Consider the following 22,017-nt stretch of genomic DNA (forward strand, 5'->3'; position numbering starts at 1 on the left):
AAACCTCAGTGGCCTGTAGTTTGTTTCAGGCAGGTCGGGCAGGTAGTCATACGTGACGCAAGCAGAAGACAGCAACCTATGCTGTTTTTATGCCAAATATCTTATCCCCTGGGCCCCAAATTGCTTGCCAGGCTGACCTGGCCACTGACAACCAGGCCTGCTTCTGCCAGGGTTGTATCTCTGTATCCAGGTAGTGTTGAAATGCTCTCTGTCCAAGGGGCAGATTCCATTTTGAGGGCATTCCCGTGTGCAAGAGGGTTTCCTTCCAGTGGTGGGAAGCACTAAAGGCAAAACAGGTGGGGCTAAAAAAAAAGGATATTTTAGTGAGAGCCAGTGTAGTAGAGCAGTGGTTGAGGTGCCAGACTGAGTATGTGGGAGGCTTAGGTTCTACTCCGCACTCAGCCCTAAAGCCTGTGGGGTGGACTTGTGCCAGTCTCAGCCTAACCTACCTCACAGGGTTGTTGTGTGGATAAAATGGAACTATGTAAGCTACCTTGGGTTCCTTGCAAGAGGAAAAAAGGTGGAATTTAAATGCAATGTAATAATAATAATAGTTTAAAGCTCTTATTGCTAGTAACTATGGGCTTTTCTACTACACAAGGCTGCTAATAAGCACAGTGACTTTCAGTTTTGTCACAGCATGAACTGAGAGCCAAGCCCTATGCCGGGGTGGCCAGACTTGCTCAATGGAAGAGCCACCTGTGGTGAATGTCAGATGTTTGAGAGTTGCAAGCGGGTGCCTGCAGGTGGCAACAGCAGGCAGCAAGCAGCAGGCCCCAAAATAAACTCAAAGAGCCACATGCGGCTCCCGAGCCTCAGTTTGGCCTCCCCTGCTCTGCACAAACAACTCTTCCTTTTCTGCTTTTCCACTGCATAACCTCTAGGTGGAGCTGTGCTTTAGTGCAACAGCTCAAATACACATACAACAGCATTTCCCCACTGCTAATATAACACTGCAGTTTCTCCCTTCTTAAAAAAAGAAGGCGGGGGAATGGGGGATGGGACCATGTTATGAAAATAACAGAAACAATACTGGAGGTTTACAATCTTGTGTAAAGAGCCTGCAGTTTTGTCTAAACAACTTCGATGAAGAAATTTGAGTTCACAATACATTCTTCATGTGGAAAAGCTTTAAGTCTTAGGAGACACGTATCAATTTTGCAGAATGGGAGGAAAACAGCACACAGGCTAGGAAACCACCCCGTGATCTGCAGCTGAGGGTAAGAGACCAGGGTCTTCTAGGGAGACCTGGAGGGCCAGACTAGGACTCCAAGCCTGGGGTTCTGCACCCATGCTATGAAGCATCCTGGCTGAAATGGAGCTTAAGGGCAGGCCTAGCCCTGCACTAAGTAATATGCGGACAATTCCCCAGAATCCTATGTGGCTTTTCTACCAAAGTTCTATATTACAGATTTCTAAGAGCATAATAGCAACCCGAGGAAATAACTTTGGTAAGGAACATCTGTCTGCGGTGGTCCATGGCTTGGCTTTTGTCTGCTTAGAGCCAAATGCTTTTTGCAGGAGGAAGAGGCAAAGATGGAGCCCCGATCATCACTTTTCCTGAATATGCAGGTTTCAGTGAAATCCCTAACGAAGATTTTCTGAATGTCGTGACGTATTTAACTAGCATTCCCAGGTAAGTCGCAAATCTGTTACAATCTTTTCCAGCACTTTTGGGAATCACTAATTCTTTCAGGATGCCTGCCGATGGCCCGTTTCGCATTCAGTCTCCTCTTTCACATGCCCAATGGTGCGTGCAGGAAACTGTAATCTGCAGAGATCCTGGTCCTTGTCAGACACCTCACTTGATAGGGCTTATAACTTGTTGGGAATTATGTTTCTTTTGGGAGCTGGGTCCAAAATGGGGTGTTTTTAAAAAAATCTATTATGGATAGATTCTGTTCATCCTTTTGTGAAGGCAAATTGGTATATCTGAACAAAATTCAAACTGAAAATGAAATTTGTTTGTGAATCTCAGTCTAAGTTTGTACTTGTTTAGACTAGTGAGAAAAACAAGCACACATGAATTGTATTTCAGAAATAAGTACTTACGGGTCTTGTCTACATATTTGTATATTCACATCACTTACTACCAAACCTTTCTGGGCTGAATTTGTTGCTGACTAATGTGGGAGTCACATCTGTAATATTTACATCTATATTTAAGGGGATGCCTTGGGGGTTATTTAAGTTGCTGCTCCTTTGCCTTCTTTGAGACTATGGTGTGATATGCGATCTATTCTGATCTATCAAAGGACCTCTACAGTGTGTGGAACAGAAAGCTATGACCAAAACCAGCGTACTTTTCTCAAGATCTCCCCTGAAAAATGTAGAATATTTTCACCCTGAGTTGTGATAGCATCAGCATGATAAGACATGTTTAGAGTATGTTTATCAGTTGCAGTGGCAGACTTTACACAAATATCCCTCTGCGTCATGAGGAATGAATAATTGTGGATTTGTGTTGCTAGTGACTGTTGTAGTGACATATGTGTTAGCTGCTGGATTTCTGACACGGCAGAAGCACGTAATGCAGCTTTATGTGGTGTTCTGTTAAGAATATCTGTAATGAACAGTATTCTGTTTGAGAGGTTTTAATGTGCTTGCTGGTCCCTTTTTGAGCTAACATTCCCTGCTCTTCCAGCGTGCTTGGCAGATGATTGAGACTTACCTTGTGTCCTTTGCTTCCTCTGTGCCAAAATGTTTCTCACTGAAACCAGGCTTGTGTTGCTGACAATGAGAGACCCAAAGATAAGGGATCAGAAATAGCTGTCACCATGGGTTATGGCATGGCTTGTTTAAACCTTGCATGTGATTGGTTGCAGTTATATTTGGCATGTATTTCCTGCTTGCAGTAGCTCCCACAGTAGCTTCTCATGCCACAAGATTCAAAACACATTCAACTTGGTTTTGAACCCTTTGATGGAAAAAGCTGCTAGGGTGTGTGTTTGCATGATTATGAGAGGAAAATTGTTTCTTTACTTTAATCCCTGATTCTCAAATCTAGTGCTCCTAAAAGTAAATAAGTTCCAAGATATTCAGGGTTTCTATATGAGGGTTGGGGATCAGCATTTCTGCAAGAGATAGTCTTCTCCCATATACGCTCACTACAGTCTTAGTGGGTGGAGAAGCTGCCTTTGCCTCAATCTGAAGGATTCCATCTGGTAGCAAGAAGGCAGCTGGCCTTCTCTACAGAGGGACCCTCACCCCACAACAACTTCCTCTCTGTGATACGTCAGGCACTGACAACCATATGCTGTCAATGATGGCTGAAAATTAAGTTGCTTCCCATGGTTTTCCTAGTCATTCACTTTCCTAAGGGATGGAGCTAACTGGGTCAGCCAGACCCATAGCCCAGCCTACCTCACAGGGTTGTTATTGTGAGGATAAGATTGAAAGGCGGAGGAGGATTGACTAAGTTGTCTTGAATTCCTTGAAAAGAAAAAAAAATGCAGGCTATAAATATAATAAATAAGGGGCAGTCCTATGCATGCTGAGATGGAATAAAGGCCTACAGCTCCCATCATGTTGGCAGCCAGCAATATAGGTATTTTTTCTGTCTGAACATGCATATAAATGTTGTGATGCTTTTAAGTATGGATTGTTCTGTGATGTGTTGTGAATCACTTCTGGATTTTTCAAAAAAGGAAATGGGATGTACGTGTTCCTAAATAAATGGACCACGTGACATTATTCCCTGCTGAAAGCTTCTATTTTAGAATGTTCAATTGAAACTGTATTATTTGCTTACCTTTGCTTTCTGCCTAAAACTATACTTTTTAGTAAGATCTCAAGTAACTAAAGTAAGAGCTGGGGGCTCCTGGATTACCCATTCCCTCCTGAAATTCCAAGCATCATCTACCTTGAACACCAAACGATATGAATCTCTCTCGTTTAGCCTCTTAAGTGCAACTCTGAGTTCCTGGTTTTCTTACAAGAGTTCCAGTGATAGGGTGGGCAGCTGCAGGGGTGAGAGGCAGGGGACATTATCATAGAATAGTAGAGCCAGTGGGCCACGGTGTCCAATCCGCTGCTCACTGCAGGACACCAAGTTAAACCCTCCCTCTCCAGTGGCTGTCCAGTTGCATCTTGAATGCCTCTAGTTATGGAAGAGCTCACAACCTCCCGGGGAGCTTGGCTTCATTGCCGTACAGCGTAAAGATGGGATTCCTACAATCCGCCTTGAAATGGAAGGAAGATGGTTCTTCCTGTGGGTGATCAGACCTGATTTGCATGCTATATTACATACATAGCATATCACCAATCCTAACTTTTCACTTTACGGTGAGCATGTAGTCCTACTCTGGAGCCACCACTCCTGGGTGCAGGGATTAAACCTTCCCACTCAGCCATTTCCCATCCATACCTGGTCACTCACTTCCCAGCACTGAGGATCAAGACAAGAAAAAATCGGATTCCCTCCTGCACTGGGTCAATGGGGAACCCTCTGCCTGGTCCAAGCCATGCCCAGTGGGTTAAATCAGAACCTTGGATGCTTCTGGGAAGCTTTAAAAGGGGATTAGCCACATGCTGTGCAATTAATGTAGCATGTAGTTGTTGGGAGAGAGAAGGATGGCGGTCTTAGGCAATTGCTCTCATGGACTGCTGGCTGCCTCCAGGTAGTTCAGAATCAGAATGTGAAAATGTCTTTATCGGATGTTTCCTGCAATCCCATCTTTAGTTCAAGGGAGGTACTTCCATGCATCACCAGGAAGCTGCCTCCTGTAGGAACCCTTTCTTAGAAGCGCTGAGAATGGGAATCCGTGGGAAGTTCAACTTCCACGCACTCTTATTTATGTATGCTGGAAACAAACAGTGATTTCGTGCTGTACCACTGCCTGCCCACAGAATGCCATCCACATGGCTGATCAGGTCCAGGAACTGGCATCGGATCTGTTCAGTTCCGCAGTTGCTTTATATATGCATATCATATTCAAATGTGATAACCAGAGCTGTGACAGGTGTGTTGGGTGGACTGAGAAGGGAGGCACCGTCTGGAGGAATGAGATTGTGCAGAGAGGCCCAGTTCTTTTAATGAGTCCGTGAAATCTCTGTTTACCAGCAGGAAGCACAGAGAGGATGCCAATCTGTTCACATTGCCATAGTTTGGAGAATCTGCAGCAAAGCTGCTGATGCAATCTTGTAGATAAAATATTCATGTTTTGTGGAAGATGCTATACCTGATCCTGGGACGGCAGTGTGGGGCGGGGGGTGGGGGGGAGGAAGAAACACAGCGCAAGAAAATATTGTTTTGCCTCTCCCTGTTCATGTAGTTGGAGGTTTAGTTGATGCTCTTGCCTCTCTCCTGCTTGTTAATAACGAGTCTGGAGCGCGCCATGAGAGCTGTGATGTTTTTGGTGCAGCACTGCTGCTTGTAACGGGGCTGCTCCTGTGTAACCCCACATACCTGCTTTGGACATTTTGCAGTCTGGAGGCTGCCAGCATCGGATTCATCATCATCATAGACAGACGGCGGGACAAATGGAGTGCGGTCAAGGCTTCCCTCACCCGTATAGCCGTAAGTCCCTGCACCGTATTTAATTATCGCGCTGCCCTTTGTCTTCTGAAAATTGCCATTTGGATACGATGTATTGTGGAATTTTACCGAGGCTGGTGCTCTTTTGGTTCCTCTTGCGGTTGCGTTTCCTTCCCTGCCCTACGGATGACTACAGCCGTTGCATGCCGAGAAGCAAATGTTTCCAAGGCAAAGAAATATGGATAGATACCTGCCTTGTTTCCCCCTGAATGCGAATGAAACTGCTCCGGCGAAGCACAGAAAAGGGCATGCTTATTTTCGCAGGGGCACTGTGCAGACGGCTTTACAGTTCCAATCTTATGAAGAGCTGGGTGGTGTACTGACTAACAGGGTCAGCTAAGGACAGCTGCCCCCTCCCCATTCCCCAGCTCAAGCAAGCTTCTGTATTTCCGCCTCGTTTCTCCCTGGAAAGGCAAAATAGGAATGGTAACACTGACAGATCTTAACAGGCTGGTAAAACTCACCGAGGTCCAAACTAGAGATGAGACAGGAGGCACAGGGAGCCATCTCTCCAGAATTTTTTTTTAAAGAAGCCACAGGGGCCGCAGCTGGTGGGGCACTTACCTCCTTCCCTGGAAACAGAGTTCCCAGTTATCCCCCACAGACCCACTGCTGCTTTTCCACCCAGAGAGATCAGGTACATTTAATTTTAGGGAGGAAAAATTATTTATTTATTTATTTATTTATTTATTAAAACATTTTTATGCCGCCCCATTCACCGAAGCCTCGGGGCGGCTTACAACAATAAGTTAAAATAATTATAATATAAATCAAAAATATAAACATTAAATTAAAAATACAGTATAAAATAAGCCGCCCTGGCCAGATAAAATCCAATAATATTAACAGTTAAAATGCCGCTTGAATAAAAAGGTCTTCGCCTGGCGCCGAAAAACAAATAACGACAGCGCCAGGCGGACCTCTCTGGGGAGCGCGTTCCATAACTTTGGCGCCACCGCAGAGAAAGCCCTCCTCCGAGTCCCCACCCTCCTGATTTCTTTCACGGAGGGTTCCCGGAGAAGGGTCTCCCCCGCCGATCTCAAGGGGCGGCTGGGCATATATGGATGCAAGCGCTCCTTCATAGCCCAACCTGGCTGTTTTTACTGTGGAAGTGGCTGTGGAGAAGGGGCACTCCCTTCCGTCCCATGCCACGGCTCTAATCCAATCCGGAACCTGTCAGAGTAGCATGAAAATAAAAAATGAAAAGCATTGGAAGACACATCACGTATCTTCCGTCCTGCATCCTTGCTTTGGGTGCAGAAGGGCCTCTTTCCAATGCTTGGCACCTCTGGTTAACAGGGTCCTAATCCTGCATATCAGGACTTGGACTTTGCTAAGCAGCTGCTTAAGAGATTAGACAACCCTTTACTTTCTTAGGGTGCAATCCTGTGCATGTTTTGACAGCAAAAAGTCCTACAACTCCTGCAGCAGCATCCCTGTGGTACCCACTGTTTGGCCCTTTATTCCTACTCTGTGCTTTCTGGCCTTTAACCAGTTACTGATCCATACAAGGGCCTCGTCCTCTTATTCTGTGTCTCAGTTTTTGGTGGGTAACCTTGTCAAAAGCCTTTTGGAAGTCCAAGTAAACAAAGTCTATTAGATCACCCCATCCACATGTTTATTGATGTTCTCAGAGGATTTCCAGAGACTAGAGAAATAGGACTTAACTTCTGAAGGCCATGTTGATTTTTCAGCAGGGCTTTTCCATCTATATACTTAGAATTTTAAGTTTAATCATGCTTTCCGCCAATGTTCCTGCAACCTAACCAGCCTATAATTGGATCCTTTTAAAAATCAGTATATTGACTATTCTACAGTCATTAGATACAGAGGCTGATCTTAGGGACATATTACATATTTTTGTTAGTAGATCAGCAAATTTTAAATATCTTATGTAAATTTATATATTTAAGAACACTAGGATGGATGGTATTTGGGCTTGGTGATTTGTACCTTCCAATATATCAAAGCTGAGAAGTCATTTTTTACCAGTCTTTTGCTCACTTCTGTGTCAGTTCCAGGACTAGGATGACTTGGTACCAGTTGGTTTCCAATATTCCTATGTAAAGCAGTTTCATATATTCAGAAAATACGAGCAAGACACATTGCTAAGAAACATTAGGCATGCCTCTTTCTGGGCCTTCCTTCAACTGAAGATCTGAAGAAATTAATAAAGTCACAATACTTTACTGAATCAGTCTATCAAAATGAGAGGATGTCTGTCTGTTACTGATTTGACTCCAAGATCATGAGCCTTTAACACTTGAAACTTGGTTAGTGTTACAGGGATCTTAGAGGTGTCTGCATTGAGTTTGTTTAGTTTTCAAGTAATTAATTTTGGTTTTGTAGTAATTAATTTAAATATACCGGTGTATTTGGAGTCTGCAGTACCATCTTCACTCACTAGGTAACAGACATCCCTAATCAGGGCACCAATTTGTTAAAAAAACATTTTGAAGTTGGGAATTTGTAGTCCCAAGGGACAGAGTTATATGGCTGCCTCTTTCCCACTATGCTCCCCCCTCCCCCAACCCAGGGAATGGAGTAGATAAACCCTTCCTTTGGGAACCTATAAGACACTGTACCAGTTGATTTGGCTTCCCATAGGCAGGGGAGAAACACTGTCCAACTTTGACATCTATAAAAGTTTGTTTGAAGGCTTTATCAAACTAAGGGCTATTCCTTCCTGTGTGAAGCCAGATCCATTTGCTAGTTAAAATAAAAGTTCTCTTCTTCCTGGAGTCATGTGGACTAGTGACTTGGTTTACCTGAGTTTCAGGATTTTTTTCCTGGCTATCTGGAGTGTTCACAGATGCTTCATAGCAGCATGGCTTCAGGAGCACCACAGCCCTATCCTTAACCTCAGTGGTGTTTGTTTCTTATGTCCTCTGTTGTCATCTCTTCTAGGGAGCATTTCCGGGAAACTTGCAGTTGGTTTTTGTCCTGCGACCATCCCGGTTCATCCAAAGGGCAATCGCTGACATTGGCATCAAACTGTATCGCGATGACTTTAAAATGAAGGTACCGGTAAGCACTTTTTTACTGTTGGAACCTGTGTCTGTGTGCGTGCGTGCGTGCATATTTTCATTTTTTCAAGTGCCAGTGAACTTCTCTCCTCTCCTTCTCATCCCCTTTGAAATTGCACCTGTCAGAGCTAAGTCATTAATCAAGCAAAAATAAGATGCAATTGTTTTTCATTCATATGGAACTCAGTTGCAGAATTAAATGAAATCCTATGCAAGTTTAGAGAGAAAAAAGCCCTACAAGTGTAGAAAAACATGGATTTTTTCTGTCTGAACATGCATAGGGTTGCATTCTATGGCAGTGGAATCCTGCGCTTTAATTATATGCAGGATATGTGTTTGTGTGTGTGCCATATTTTTGAATATTCCCCTGCATGTAAAAACAAAACCCTAGCCCATCATTGGAAAAGATTAAATGTAGCCAGCCCCCTATTGTGTTAATTTTCTACAAGACGGCATTTTGATGTTGTTGTTAGTTGTGAAGTCATGTCCGACCCATCGCAACCCCATGGGCATCACTCCTCCCGGCCTTCCTGTCCTCCACCATCCCCCAGAGTCCACCCAAGCTCAAACCAACTGCCCCAGTGACTCCATCCAGCCACCCCATCCTCTGCCGTCCCTTCTTCTATCTATCTATCTATCTATCTATCTATCTATCTATCTATCCATCCATCCATCCATCCATCCATCCATCCATCTATCTTTCTAAACCTATGACGCCCCATTTGCAAAAAGCCTTGGGGCAGCTTACAACATTAATAAATAGACATAAATAAACAGTTATATAATTAGACTTAAAAAAATGGAAACATCTCGGCACATACATAAAAATCCAATAAATACAGTTCATAAATTAACAATTTAAACAACTTTTAAATAAAAAGGTCTTGGCCTGGCGCCGAAAAATAACGACGGCGCCAGGCAGACCTCTCTGGGGAGCACATTCCATAGGTGGGGCGCCACCACAGAGAAGGCCCTCCTCCGGGTACTCACTCTCCTAATATCTTTCACGGAGGGTTCCCGGAGAAGGGCCTCTGCTGCCGAACTTAAGGGGCAGGAGGGCATATATGGACGCAAGCATTCCTTTAGATAACCAGATCCCAAGCCGTTTAGGGCTTTATAGGTGATAACCAACACCTTGAATTGGGCCTGGACTTCAATGGGGAGCCAGTGAAGCTGACGGAGAACTGGGGTTATAGGAGAACAATGCCCAGTCCCTGTCAGCAACCTGGCAGCTCTATTCTGCACCAACTGAAGTATCCGGACTGTCTTCAAGGGTAGCCCCATGTAGAGTGCGTTACAGAAGTCTAATCGGGAAGTTACCAGTGCATGTGTCACTGTCGCCAGGCAATCGTTCTCCAGGTAGGGATGCAGCTGATGGATCAGATGAAGCTGAAGGAAAGCGCTCCTCGCCACCGCCGTCACCTGAGCTTCTAATGACAGCTCAGGGTCGAGGAGCACTCCCAAGCTGCGAACCTTGTCCCTAAGAGGGAGTGCAACCCCATTCAGGACAAGGTCCAGGTCCCCCACCCCGAAGCCCGAACCACCTACCAACAGGACCTCTGTCTTGTCTGGAATGAGTTTCAGTTTATTGGCACTCATCCAGCCCATTACCTCGGCCAGGCACCGGTTCAGTACAGCCACTGCCTCACCTGCATTGGTTGAAAATGAGAGGTAGAGCTGGGTATCATCAACGTACTGAAGATTCTGCAGCCCACATCTCCTAATGACCTCTCCCAGCGGTTTCATGTAGATGTTGAATAGCAAGAGGGACAAAATGGACCCCTGCAGAACTCCATGGCATAACTGCCATGGTGCAGAGCCATAGTCCCCCAGCACCACCTTCTGGAACCGGCCATTGAGATAGGAGCGGAACCACTGCAAAGCAGTGCCTCCAACTCCCAGTCCTGCTAGCCTATCCAGAAGGATACCATGGTCAATGGTATCAAAAGCCGCTGAGAGGTCCAGGAGAACCAACAGGGATGCAGGTCATCATAGAGGGCGACCAAGGCAGATTCAGTACCGTACCGGGCTCTGAAGCCGGACTGAAATGGGTCCAGATAATCTTTTGCCCTCAATTGTTCCCAGCATCAGGCTCTTCTCCAGGGAGTCCCTCCTTCTCATTAGGTGGCCAAAGTATTTGAGTTTCATCTTCAGTATCTGGCTCTCTAAAGAGCAGTCAGGGTTGATCTCCTCTAAGACTGACTGGTTTGATTGCCTTGCAGTCCAAGGGACTCTCGGGAGTCTTCTGCAGCACCAACAAGAAGGAAATACTTGGCAGTATCAAACACCAGCCCCTCTGTGTGAAATCCAGTCAGTTATAATGGGCTGCCTTCGACAGGCATTGTGATCACAGACCAGCCCATAACTGACCATTCATACTTTTATCCGTCCTGTTACGAGCTCCAGTTTCTGCTTAGTGGCTTTAGTGGCAGCAGCACAATCAGGAACGTTCTTGTTTCTTCACAACTTAAGGTAAGTCGGAGCAGGAAGCCCTTAGGAGCTGTGCCCCACTTACTTTCAGAAGGTCCCAAACCCCTCTGCAGCACCAGTTTTTTGCTACATGCTCAAGCAATTGACTTCTTGAAGGGTAGAGCTACTTAAGCAGGCCTTAGGAGGAAGCGGGGGATGCAATATACTCCTAGGATCCCTTTTAAAAAAGGAAAAGGACTCAAGGCAATTTACAAGAAAGCATATGCATTTAAAACAGCAACAACAATTATCAATTAAAACACAACCATTCTGCAGAACGAGTAAAACATCAGGGACAATGCATTAAATAGCATATGGTAAATCATCAAATGACTGGGAATATTGAAAAATCTGGCACAGTAAAGCCAACACAGTGGATGTCAGGTGGGCCTTGCTGGGGAGTGCATTCCATAATCAACCTCCACCAAGAAGGTCCTCTCCCTTGTTGCTCTCCTCTAAACCTCCCTCAGGGAACAGCTTCCCATGTTGATTGCAGGGTATGGGGAGAGTCACACTGGGAGCAGTGCCCTTTCAGGATTAATTAACTTCTTGGATTTTTGCCTGTTTTATTTATTTATTATTATTTATTTATTAAATTTCTAACCTGCCCTATTAGCCATATAGCTGCCTGGGCAGGTTACAGCAACAAAATACAAAATAGAATAAAATACAGATTAAAATACAATATAAAACAACAATTACAAATAAAAACATTAAAACTGATAGAATATATTTATCATGAGCACTCAGGAGTAAAGAATGCAAGGAGCTACCTTAAACTTGGTTGGACTTTACTAAGCAGTCAGAGTCTTGGGGAAAATAGAATGCGCAGGACTCTGAGGACAGTCATTGAGAAAAAGAAAACAGTGAAGAGCTTTCTACAAAGCAGATGTACACCTTGCCACCCATTTTTCATGAGCAAGAATCTCAGATGCCTTTGCTTGTCTTCCATAGCTTGTCCTTTGACAGCTGTCCCTGGCTGTCAAACTTTGGCAGAGATCACTGACTGTTAAACTGGAAATTGCAATTTCTGAAACAAAAACGTTTATCTGCCCGACACCCTGTGGGTTGTTGGGCCAACAACCAACCCACTGTGGCTTATTTCCAGATGGGACTGTGTGGTATCTGAATATGCCCACAGTGTGAGGTATTTAAGAACTCTTTGCTTATAAACATCATTTAAATTTTTTATTCATTTTCATTTTTATATACCACTCCATTCCCTTAGACTCTGGGTGGTTTAGAAGTGAATTAAAACCAACAACAATAAATCAGCAATGATAATAAATGCATATATTTCCACTGAGAGCCAGTGCGGTGTAGTGGTTAAGAGCATGGGACTGGGACTCAGACGATCTGGGTTCAAGTCCCCGCTCAGCCATGGAGCCAACTGGGTGACTTTGGGCCAGTCACAGACTCTCAGCCCAACCTACCTCACAGGGTTGTTGTTGTTGTGGGGATAAGATGGAGAAGGAGAATAATGTCAGCTGCCTTGAGCCCTTTGTAGGAAAAAGGCAGGATATTAATAAAAAATAAATAAATAAAATAAATTTCCCCCCACAATTGTATGTTATGGTTTATTGGCATATTTTTTAAAATGAAAAGCAGTCTGCGAGGCCGCAGTCAACGCTCTTCCTTCTTCCTGTTTGTCCACTGAAAATTGCTTGCCAGAAGCAGCTGTTACTGGAAAAAGGCGCATCGTGTTTGCATCTCATACCCTCCATCATAGTCTCTGAGGCCGCTTTTCATTTGAAAAGACAAACCACAGGGGACAGGATGGGTGCAGCTGAGCATGGTTGCTGTTATCCGAGCCTTCAAAAGACTGTTCATAAGAGGCTCTGGCAAGTCCCCTGGGAAGGGATGTTGGTGGATTTCAGCTCCCATCATCCCTCATAGTTAGCTGTGCTGACTGGGAATGATGGGAGATGTAATTCACCAGCATCTGGAGGGCCGTATGTTTCCTCCCCCACCCTCTGCGTAAAGGCAAAGGGTTTCTTCCCATGAAGGCCTTTCTATTCTGCCTTAAGAAAGGTCCAGATGATGCTGTCCTTTCCTCACATCCCTCCTTATCATCCCTTATCCTTAACCCACCCCTTCCAGTGCCTGCCAGTCATTATGTCTTCAGGCTGGGCTGCATTTAATTTCTATTGGTTTGTCTGTTTTTGACCCACAAATTCAGGTCTCACAGTCATGTGACCAACATTGCACAATCCCCAGTGACAAGAAAGGGTTCTATGCAGCCTTACGCAACTGGATGCCCTCCAGATGTTTGACTACAGTGCCTATCATGCACCAGTGGGTGATGCCAAGTGGGCCATGATGGGAGTTGCAACCCAATGCACCGGGAGGGCACTGGGCTGAGGAAGTAGTTGAACCGCATCAATGGAATGTCCTTACTGGGCAGTGGCAAAGAATTCACCCACTGGGAAGGCCAACAGCTTCAGGCAGGGCAGCTTGGCCAGAGGGCCTGTGGGGCCCCGCAGGACTGAATCATCCCCAAATGCCCCCTGATTTCTGGCATCAAGTAGTGCCAGTCGGAGGCTGTAGGCAACCTACAGGTAGCCCATCACAATCAGCTGTAGCACTGCGAAGTGGAAGGCACAAGAACCCAGTACATTTTCCTAGTATACTGCATGACCAAACAGAAATATGAAAAGGTCCTTCTTCTCATCCGAGCTTAGATGGTCTGAAGGTGCTAAGAATTCCCTGGTTAAAACTGAGATGAGGAACTTGGAATGCAAGAAAGAATGGGTTGGGCCCAAGACAGTACATTGCTTAGAGCAGCCTTATCTAAAGAGTGTTTAGCTATGATGATGTATAGCCTCCGGTAGGACAGGAAGAACAAGGGAAAGATCTGAGGAGGTCTTGCAACTTCATGGCAGGGACCATAATCCTCTCTTTCTTCCCAAAGCAAGGGACAAAACCATCCATAATTGTTGGTTAGGATATAAAAACAAATCGTATCAGCCTCAGAAAAGCAGGACATGTTGTGTGGGAGGTGGCTGGGTTTCAGATTACGTTTTGTTTAACCATCTGCCCAGTCTTAATTGTTTTTCTGCTTCAGTGGCAGGTTTACAGATTGGGACCCGTCAATCCTTTGCAGCCCTCTCTTAAATACTCTTATTCAGTGTTAGTTCCATCTGTCAAAACAACTCAGATTGTTTAATATCACTCCATGTGAAGTAAGAAATATGAAAGCCTGTTCTCTGTTGGAGGATCACCATGGGGACCCAGAAAGGCAGTGTGGTGTAGTGGGTAGAGTGCCGCATGTGGACTATGGAGGCCTGGGTTCAGACCCCCCTCTGCAGCGAATCTCACTGAGTAGACTTAAGCCTGTCTGTTGAAGAACCATATTCGATGTCAAATTAGGGGTGGGCAGACTTCAGGCATGTGGGGTCTGTTTTGCTCTTTATTAGAATTCTGATGTCTGTCAACCAGAGCTAGATGCAAAATGCTGGCCCCAGGAGAAGAGTTGATTATCTGCTGTAGCCTGTGGGAATGATATTGAGATTGATGGATATGGAAAGTTATCAGAGAACAGAAGATCCAGAGTAGCCCTCTAAATTAGTCACAGAGCAGCCTTATCTTAAGAGTGTTTAGCCCACATCAAAAGTGGCCATTTAGTACTCCTGTTTTACAAATGAGGAACCATGAGACTGAGAGATAAGCAACAAACACAAATCCAACCATGGCAAGGAGACTTTTTCCTTGCAATTTGATTAGCTCTTGTTAAAATTTTGAATATTATCGCAATTGCATTACATTTATATCCTGCCTTCCTTCTTCTTTGCAGTGAGGTACTTGCAAAATGTCAAATGCTATTTTAGGCTGCATTAATAGAAGTATCACTTCCAAATCACATGAAGTACTAGTTCCCCTTTACTCAGCACTGGCTAGGTCTCATCTGGAGTACTGTGTCCAGTTTTGGGCACCGCAGTTTAAGAAAGGTGCAGGCAAGCTGGAAAGAGTTCAGAGGAGGGCAACGGGGATGATCCAGGGTCTTGAAACAAAGCCCTGTGAGGAGAGATGGAAGGAACTGGGCATGTTTAGCCTGGAGAAGAGAAGACTCAATTGAGATATGATAGCACTCTACAAGTACTTGAAAAGCTGTCACAGAGAGGAAGGACAAGATCTCTTCTCAGTCATCCCAGAGTGCAGTGCATGGAATAACAGACTTAAGTTACAGGAAGCCGGATTCCAGCTAGATATCTGGAAAAACGTCCTGACCATCAGAGCAGCACAACAAAGGAACTGATGACCTAGGGAGGTTGTGGGTGCTCCCGCACTATGGAGGCATTCATGATGCAGCTGGGCAGTCCTCTGACAGAGATGGAGTCCTGCACTAGCAGGGGATTGGACCCAATGGCCTTTTTTGGCCTCTTCCAACTCTACTATCCTAAGACTCTTACAAGTACCCAAGGCAGCTTACAAGTTTCTCTGCATCTCTGTTTTGTCCACACAACCACAACCCTGCATAGTAGATTAGGCTGAGAGTGTGTGACTGGCCCAAAGTCACTCAATGAGCTTAATTGCCGAGTGAAGACTAGAATTCTAATTTCTATGCCTCACTGGGACTCAGGATCCCCCAAACCCATCCATGCATCCCATTCAGCCTTCTGCTCCCTGCATGCAGAACACACAGGAAGTTCCTCTTAGCAGGGTTTTTTTTTTTTTTTGCTTTTTACCGAAATTGGAGACTCTCCATTTGATCAAAGCAGTGGTCCTGATCGAGTGCTGCACAGAAATGTTTGGCTGCAACTCCTACGATCCCCAGGTTGATGGCAGCTGGAGTCCAAAACACCTGGAGATCTCCAAGTGGAGGAAGGCTGACATAGGGGATAAATTGTTTTTGTGGTCCAGGTGAGCAAAATTGCCCTTCTCAAGGTGCTTCCACCTGGGGGAAGAGAGCTGCTTGGTTTGCTTACCTCATTCCCTTCATGGAGAAGATTAGTGGGAGGGGCAATAAGAATCCTCTTAATTTCTGCTTCAGCCAAATTCAGAATCCAATCAACATTAAGGTAAGAACAAATCACACTGGGGCAAAACTTCATCCACCTCTAGTTTGCCTTGTTGTTTTTCAGTCTAACCTAACTCACAGAGTTGTGTTGATAAAACAGGGTTGCACAGGTAGGAGATACTCTGAGCAGCATAGAGCAAAGGGGAGATAGAAATGTCAGCAACTTGCTAAAGATTTTCTTCCCTCTGAATAAATTGTGTAAGCCAATACAATGTATCTTTGTTTTTTCATCTCCATTCACCTGCTTGGTTCATTTGTGCTAAAGCACCATACTTTAACTTGTTAAAGTTAAGAGCTTAGCAGTACTTTAGCATAAAATGCTTTCCCCGAATTGGGAGCAGATGAGCTCCTGATGGTTCTCCATTGCTTTCTACAGAAGCCTGGGTTTTCATAGATGTTTATTTGGGTTTTAATTGTTGTATCTCTCTGGGATTTTGGAAGAAGCAACTCTAGTTCTTTCACTTTGCTGTCCATGAAAGGAAAAATTAACTAGCTGGGCGGTAAGGGAAAATGGCACAGTGTGCTACTAAAACTGGGATTGTTTGTGTAACTTAAGAAGTTTATTTTAAAATTCATTTTAACATTGTTGCATTTATGTAATTCGTATTTAATTGTATTGTTTGTTTATACAGTGGTGTAAACTGCCTAGAGAGCTTTGGCTATGGAGTGGTATAGAAATGAAATGAGCAGATTTCATGAGCGGAGTTGGCTGGAGCCAGGGGTCAGACTAGATGGCCTAGGAGGTCCTTTCTGACTCACTTTTTCCTAAGTTTCTATGTGTCTATGAAATGAATGAATGAATGAACTGAATCCAGTATTTTAACATTTGCCAAGCTGGGCAGTTACTCCTGCAAGCAATGCTTTGAGCAACAGTGGAGCAGGAAAAGTGAAAAAGGAGAGGAAAATTACTTGTCAGGAATATCAGGGATATCTTGTGGTAGTGGAACAAATAACTGTGTTGGGAGAGAAACCCTCTGCAAATGATAACTTAATTTGCATCCCTTCGTATGCTGCAAATCCATCAGCTGAAGCATCTTATAAATTCATAGACGAGTAGGGCCAGAAGGGACCAAGGAGGCCATTGGTCCAATCCCCTGCTGGTACAGGATGCCAAGTCACACCATGCCACTCAAATGACCGTCCAGTTTCACCCTGAATGACTCTAGCGTGGGAGAGCCCATCTCCTCTCTTGGCAATTGGTTCCAATGTTGTGTTGCTCTGACACTGAGGAAGCTTTTCCTGGTGTCCAGCCTGAATCTGGTGTGCTACAGTTTAAGTTTGTTGATCTGAGGAAGTCTGTGTCCATCTTAGCTTAAAAGACTAACGTTCTAACTATTAGAATATCACACTACATCTGCAGAAATTGAAAACCTATTATAAAAATGGAATGCAAGCACAGTGTTGGGGCTGGGTTTTAAAAATCTATGGAATGCGCTCCCCAGAGAGGTCCGCCTGGCGCCGTCGTTACTTGTTTTTTGGCACCAGGCGAAGACCTTTTTATTCAAATGTTATTTTAATTGTTAATATTATTTATTCATTTTATTCTTTGGCCAGGGCAACTTAATTTATATGGTTAATTTATATTATTCTATCTTGAAGTTTATTTATGGTTGTGAGCCGCCCCGAGGCTTCGGCGAATGGGGTGGCATAGAAGTCTCCTAAATAAATAATAAATAAATAAAAATGTATCCACTGGTTTTGTTTTACTGATGCAGATCATCATGTTAAATTCGGTTTCTGACCTACATGGCTACATCGACAAAAGTCAGCTTACTCGGGAGTTAGGAGGAACCCTGGAATATGGACATAGTCAGTGGATACACCATCGAACTGTACGTAACATCTTCTGGATTGCTCCATTTCTTATCCAAAAGCCTGAAGTAGTGGAGTACCTGGTATAAAGAAGCAAGAGTAGTTTCTAAATAGTGCTGTGTTTTAATGGGGGTCAGAGCTAGTTCCATGTGTCCTGGATTCTCGAAAAAGAGGTTCTGGAATGCATGTGATGTTCACCACCACTTGGCTTTATGTGCCAAGTAGACCTGCTAAAATGGCTCTTGGAGGAAGAAGAGTTTTGGAGAGTTGTTTTGTGTGTTTTATATTTCAGGCTACTGTGGCAGCTTTTGTATCATTTCCTCCATCCTTAATGGCTGCATAGCCCATGCATTTGTAAAATTGTTGTTGTTGTTAGTCCCGAAGTCATGTCCGACCCATGGAGAACATTCCTCCAGGCCTTCCTGTCCTCCACCATCCCCCGGGGTCCACTTAAGCTCACACCAACTGCCCCAGTGACTCCATCCAGCCACCTCATCCTCTGTCGTCCCCTTCTTCTTTTGCCATCTAATGGCAGAAAGTGAAGAGGAACTTGTAAAATATTTAAATAAATAAACAAAAATCTCATCTTAAACCTCCAGTTTTCTTCCCTCCTTCAGAGAAAATGTATTCTGTGTAGGCTTCCCACTGGGACAATATTTATTCATGTCAGGGAAAAAAATGTGTTAAATTGGAGACACGAAGCTGGATTGTTGAATATATTGACGACCCTAATATGGTGTTGGTTGGATTATCCAGCACTACAGTCCTATGCACATTTTCCTGGGAATAAGCTTCATTGAGCACAGTGAACTGGTTTGCATATCATAGCAGTCAATCGTGGGTTATTTAGCCTTTGATTTGCTGGGATGTGTAACATCTGTGGGCCATTTCTAGTTTTCATAAGCAGCCTCTAATCAGGAGTTGTGTGACATGTGAACCTGAGCTGATAGGTTCTTTAGGGGCTAAATGCTGAGGTGACTCCCTGACCAGCCCATTCATCTGAGTTTATATATCGTACTCAGAAGATCTAATCAGGCTGACCAAAGGTTGTTAATACAGAAGCAGCTGTTGGAAAAATTATTTATTTATTTAAAACTTTTCTATACCGTCCCATAGTTAGATGTCTCGGGGCGGTTTACAACAAATTCTAAAAATAGAAATAAAAATAACAGCAATGGTAAAAGATGGTCCCTCCTTGGTTCTTATAAATGCAGGCTTTAAGAGAAAACTTGTGTTTATGTAGCTGTAGGGAAACTGTGTCTAGATAAGAGAGAACAAGAAGGAACCAGGTCAAGGATGAGTGTTTAACCTGCATCTTGAAAGAGTCATCCTTAGATAAGGTATGAATGGAGGAGGACAGTTCCCATCCTCAGGAAGGGAAGGAGCCTATGAGAAAGTTGCCAGAGGATGAGGTAAACTATAAAAGCATTGTTCTAATTTAGTACTGTGCCTTACACATGTAATAATGTGTTAACAGCCTTGCATGCCATATGCTTAATAAGTATTGCTGGTTTGCTTTTCTTCAATCTATTTTGGCCTGTTTCATGCAAGATCTAACCTAGCCTATGTGTGGTGCACATCCTAGCAAACTGTAGGATAACCAACTGAAGTTAGTTAACCCACCGTTTACCGCTGTGTCATGTGAACTGGCTTTAGTAGGACCTAATTCCATCTAAACGTTCATAGGATTGTCCTGTACATCCAGTAAGTGGACAAATAGCAATTGCTTGTATAACCAAATGCCACCCTTGGTTGCATAGCCAGAAGCATAGCTTCTGGATTGAGAGAGGTGTTACTACCACTCTATATGACTGGTGCGCCCGCAACTGGAGTATTGTGTTCAGTTTTGTGCCCCTCATTACAGGAAGGATATAGCCGGGTTAGAGTCAGTGCAGCATAGGACTGCAAGGTTGGTGGCCGGTTTGCAGGGGATGGGGTATGAGGCGAGACTGAGGGAACTGGGTCTCTTCAGCCTGGAGAAGAGGGGACTCGGAGGGGATCTGTTGGAGACATACAGGTATGTGAGGGGGTGTCACACGGAGGTGGGTAGAGACCTGTTCTCTGCTGCAGAGGAAGGCAGGACATGCTCCAACGGAGCCAAGCTCAGGGAACCAAGGTTCAATTTGGATGCCAGAAAGTATTTCCTGACATTTAGGACCCCGAGGGTATGGAATGGGCTTCCATGGGAGGTGGATGAGGCCCCATCAGTGAGGGTGTTCAAGGATAGGCTAGATATGCACATGGTAGGCATGTCATGAGCGGAGCCAACAGGAGCCGGGGGACAGACTAGATGGCCTGGGAGACCCCTTCTGACTCGCTCCGCTTCTATGTTTCTAACTTCTTTGCTCTATGGAATAATAGCTTTTGAAGGTCTTTTATATTACACTAATTTTCCAGGCCATTGAGAATTTTGCCATGACTGTGAAAACCACAGCACAGATGCTGCAGACCTTTGGAACAGACTTGGCAGAAACAGAACTTCCCAACGATGTGCCGTGTACGGAAGAGCTGCTTTCTTCCCACACGGAGCAGCACAAGAAGCTGAAGGTGAGCAATTCTGTCTCATTGAGCATGGAAGGCCACAGGTTTGCCATTTCCACACACACCCACAATTCATCACTAGATTCTTCTGGGGCAGAAGTCAAGAGTAATTCTTTATTGTGCTTCGTTTTGAGAACAGCTGAAAGATGCAGCAACATTTTCGGCATTGCTATGAAATATTTATTTGCTGTAAAAACTATCTGGAAAAACCAGGGCAAAATAACAAAACACTTCACTTGTTTTTCAGTTTAGTTTGTGCCTGAGTTCTTGAAATGATACGCAGCACTGCGCATGTTAGAGATCTGAGTTCTAGTCCCTGCTAAGTCATGGAGCTAACTGGGTGACTTTGGTCCTGTCACAGATTCTCAGCCCAAACTACCTCACAATGTTGTTGTTGTGAGGTAGGATTACGAGGCGGTGGAGAAGAATTATACAAGCCACCTTGATTTCCTTGTAAATTAAAAAGGGAGGCTATAAATAAATAAATACATAAATCTGTTGAAAAGGTGCTTGAGCTGTTAGTGCTGGCACAAAGCTTTCTGCCATAAAGCAAGCCTGCTGAAAAATAGGTAAAACACCTATTTTTGGATGCTGTTGAACATTCTTGGAATCTTCCCAAGAATGCTATTTCAGGTTTTGGTTTGTTGGTTGGACCAGGAGCAAAAACATTTTAGAGGAGAAGAACAAATTTCACAGTTACTTTACTGTTGCTGGCTGACCTGGACCCTCTGCTGCTGCACGAAGGCCATCTCTTGACCCATGCATTTGCTCTGTGAACGTGCTATTGGTGCTCATTTAGGCCACGGCGTTTTCCCGTTCTGCCTCTGTGCACATGCACCTGTAGTCAATGACCAGCCCTTTTTGATCAGCAGGGACCTGAACATCATGGGCCACCCCCTGCTCAGAATTCTCTGTTCCCTCTGAGCTATGGCCATCCTCGCCATAGCGGGGGGAATGGATTTTCTCAGCAATAATCATTCCCTGGTGTGATGCAAGGGATTTGGGGAGACTTGATTCTGAACAGTCATGGAGGATAAAAACTGGAGCGCTGATCTGGATTAACAATCTGGGGCCTTTCCTTTGGGTGACCACTATAAGGACTGTCATAACGGATGTGTGAGGAGTCCTTCTGGGGGTGGGAATCCGTCAGATTCCTTGGGCTCTGCTCCCTGGGCTCTTGTCCATTCCCAGGCCACTTATACATGAGCACAAGTTCCCGGTGACCACACCCAGAGCTCATGGGGCATTTGCCAGGAATCGAGTCCCATGCGTTGTGCAAGCCCCTCTCTCACATCAGAAAAAGCTGCTGTGTGAGGTATATGTGCGAGGGGCTTGCTAGGAAAGTGCCCCCTCCCTGACCACTGTGTGAGCATCCTTTTCCATGCTTTCCATTGCATCTGCAACTGCGGAAGAAAGTTGCCGGTACACATCCAAGGCTCTGAGAGCATTTGTGGACTTTCTCTTGGCTTGGCTTGGCTTGGCTTGGCTTGGCTTGGCTTGGCTTGGCTTGGCTTGGAAGACCAAGCACACGAGGAAGCTCACAAATGCTTGGAGGGGCAGATTCCAATAGGGCTTGTCCCAACCCTGTTTGATGCCCCACATCACGGTGTGTGCTT

General features: G+C 44.7%; 1 protein-coding gene across 1 annotated transcript in view; it reads left to right on the forward strand.

Moving 5' to 3' along the window:
* The first annotated feature begins 1,450 nt into the window (after positions 1-1,450).
* The window catches only part of MCF2L2 (MCF.2 cell line derived transforming sequence-like 2), a 37,210-nt gene continuing 16,643 nt past the window's right edge, over positions 1,451-22,017 (forward strand). The window contains exons 1-5 of the mRNA XM_044434468.1: positions 1,451-1,636; positions 5,428-5,518; positions 8,444-8,563; positions 17,764-17,880; positions 20,258-20,407. Of these exons, the coding sequence (XP_044290403.1) occupies positions 1,509-1,636; positions 5,428-5,518; positions 8,444-8,563; positions 17,764-17,880; positions 20,258-20,407 (606 nt within the window). The 5' untranslated portion in view covers positions 1,451-1,508. The remainder of the gene's footprint in view (positions 1,637-5,427; positions 5,519-8,443; positions 8,564-17,763; positions 17,881-20,257; positions 20,408-22,017) is intronic.

The sequence above is a fragment of the Varanus komodoensis genome, unplaced genomic scaffold, assembly GCF_004798865.1.
Source record: "Varanus komodoensis strain SLA01 unplaced genomic scaffold, ASM479886v1 scaffold28, whole genome shotgun sequence".
In the NCBI taxonomy this organism is placed as follows: domain Eukaryota; kingdom Metazoa; phylum Chordata; class Lepidosauria; order Squamata; family Varanidae; genus Varanus; species Varanus komodoensis.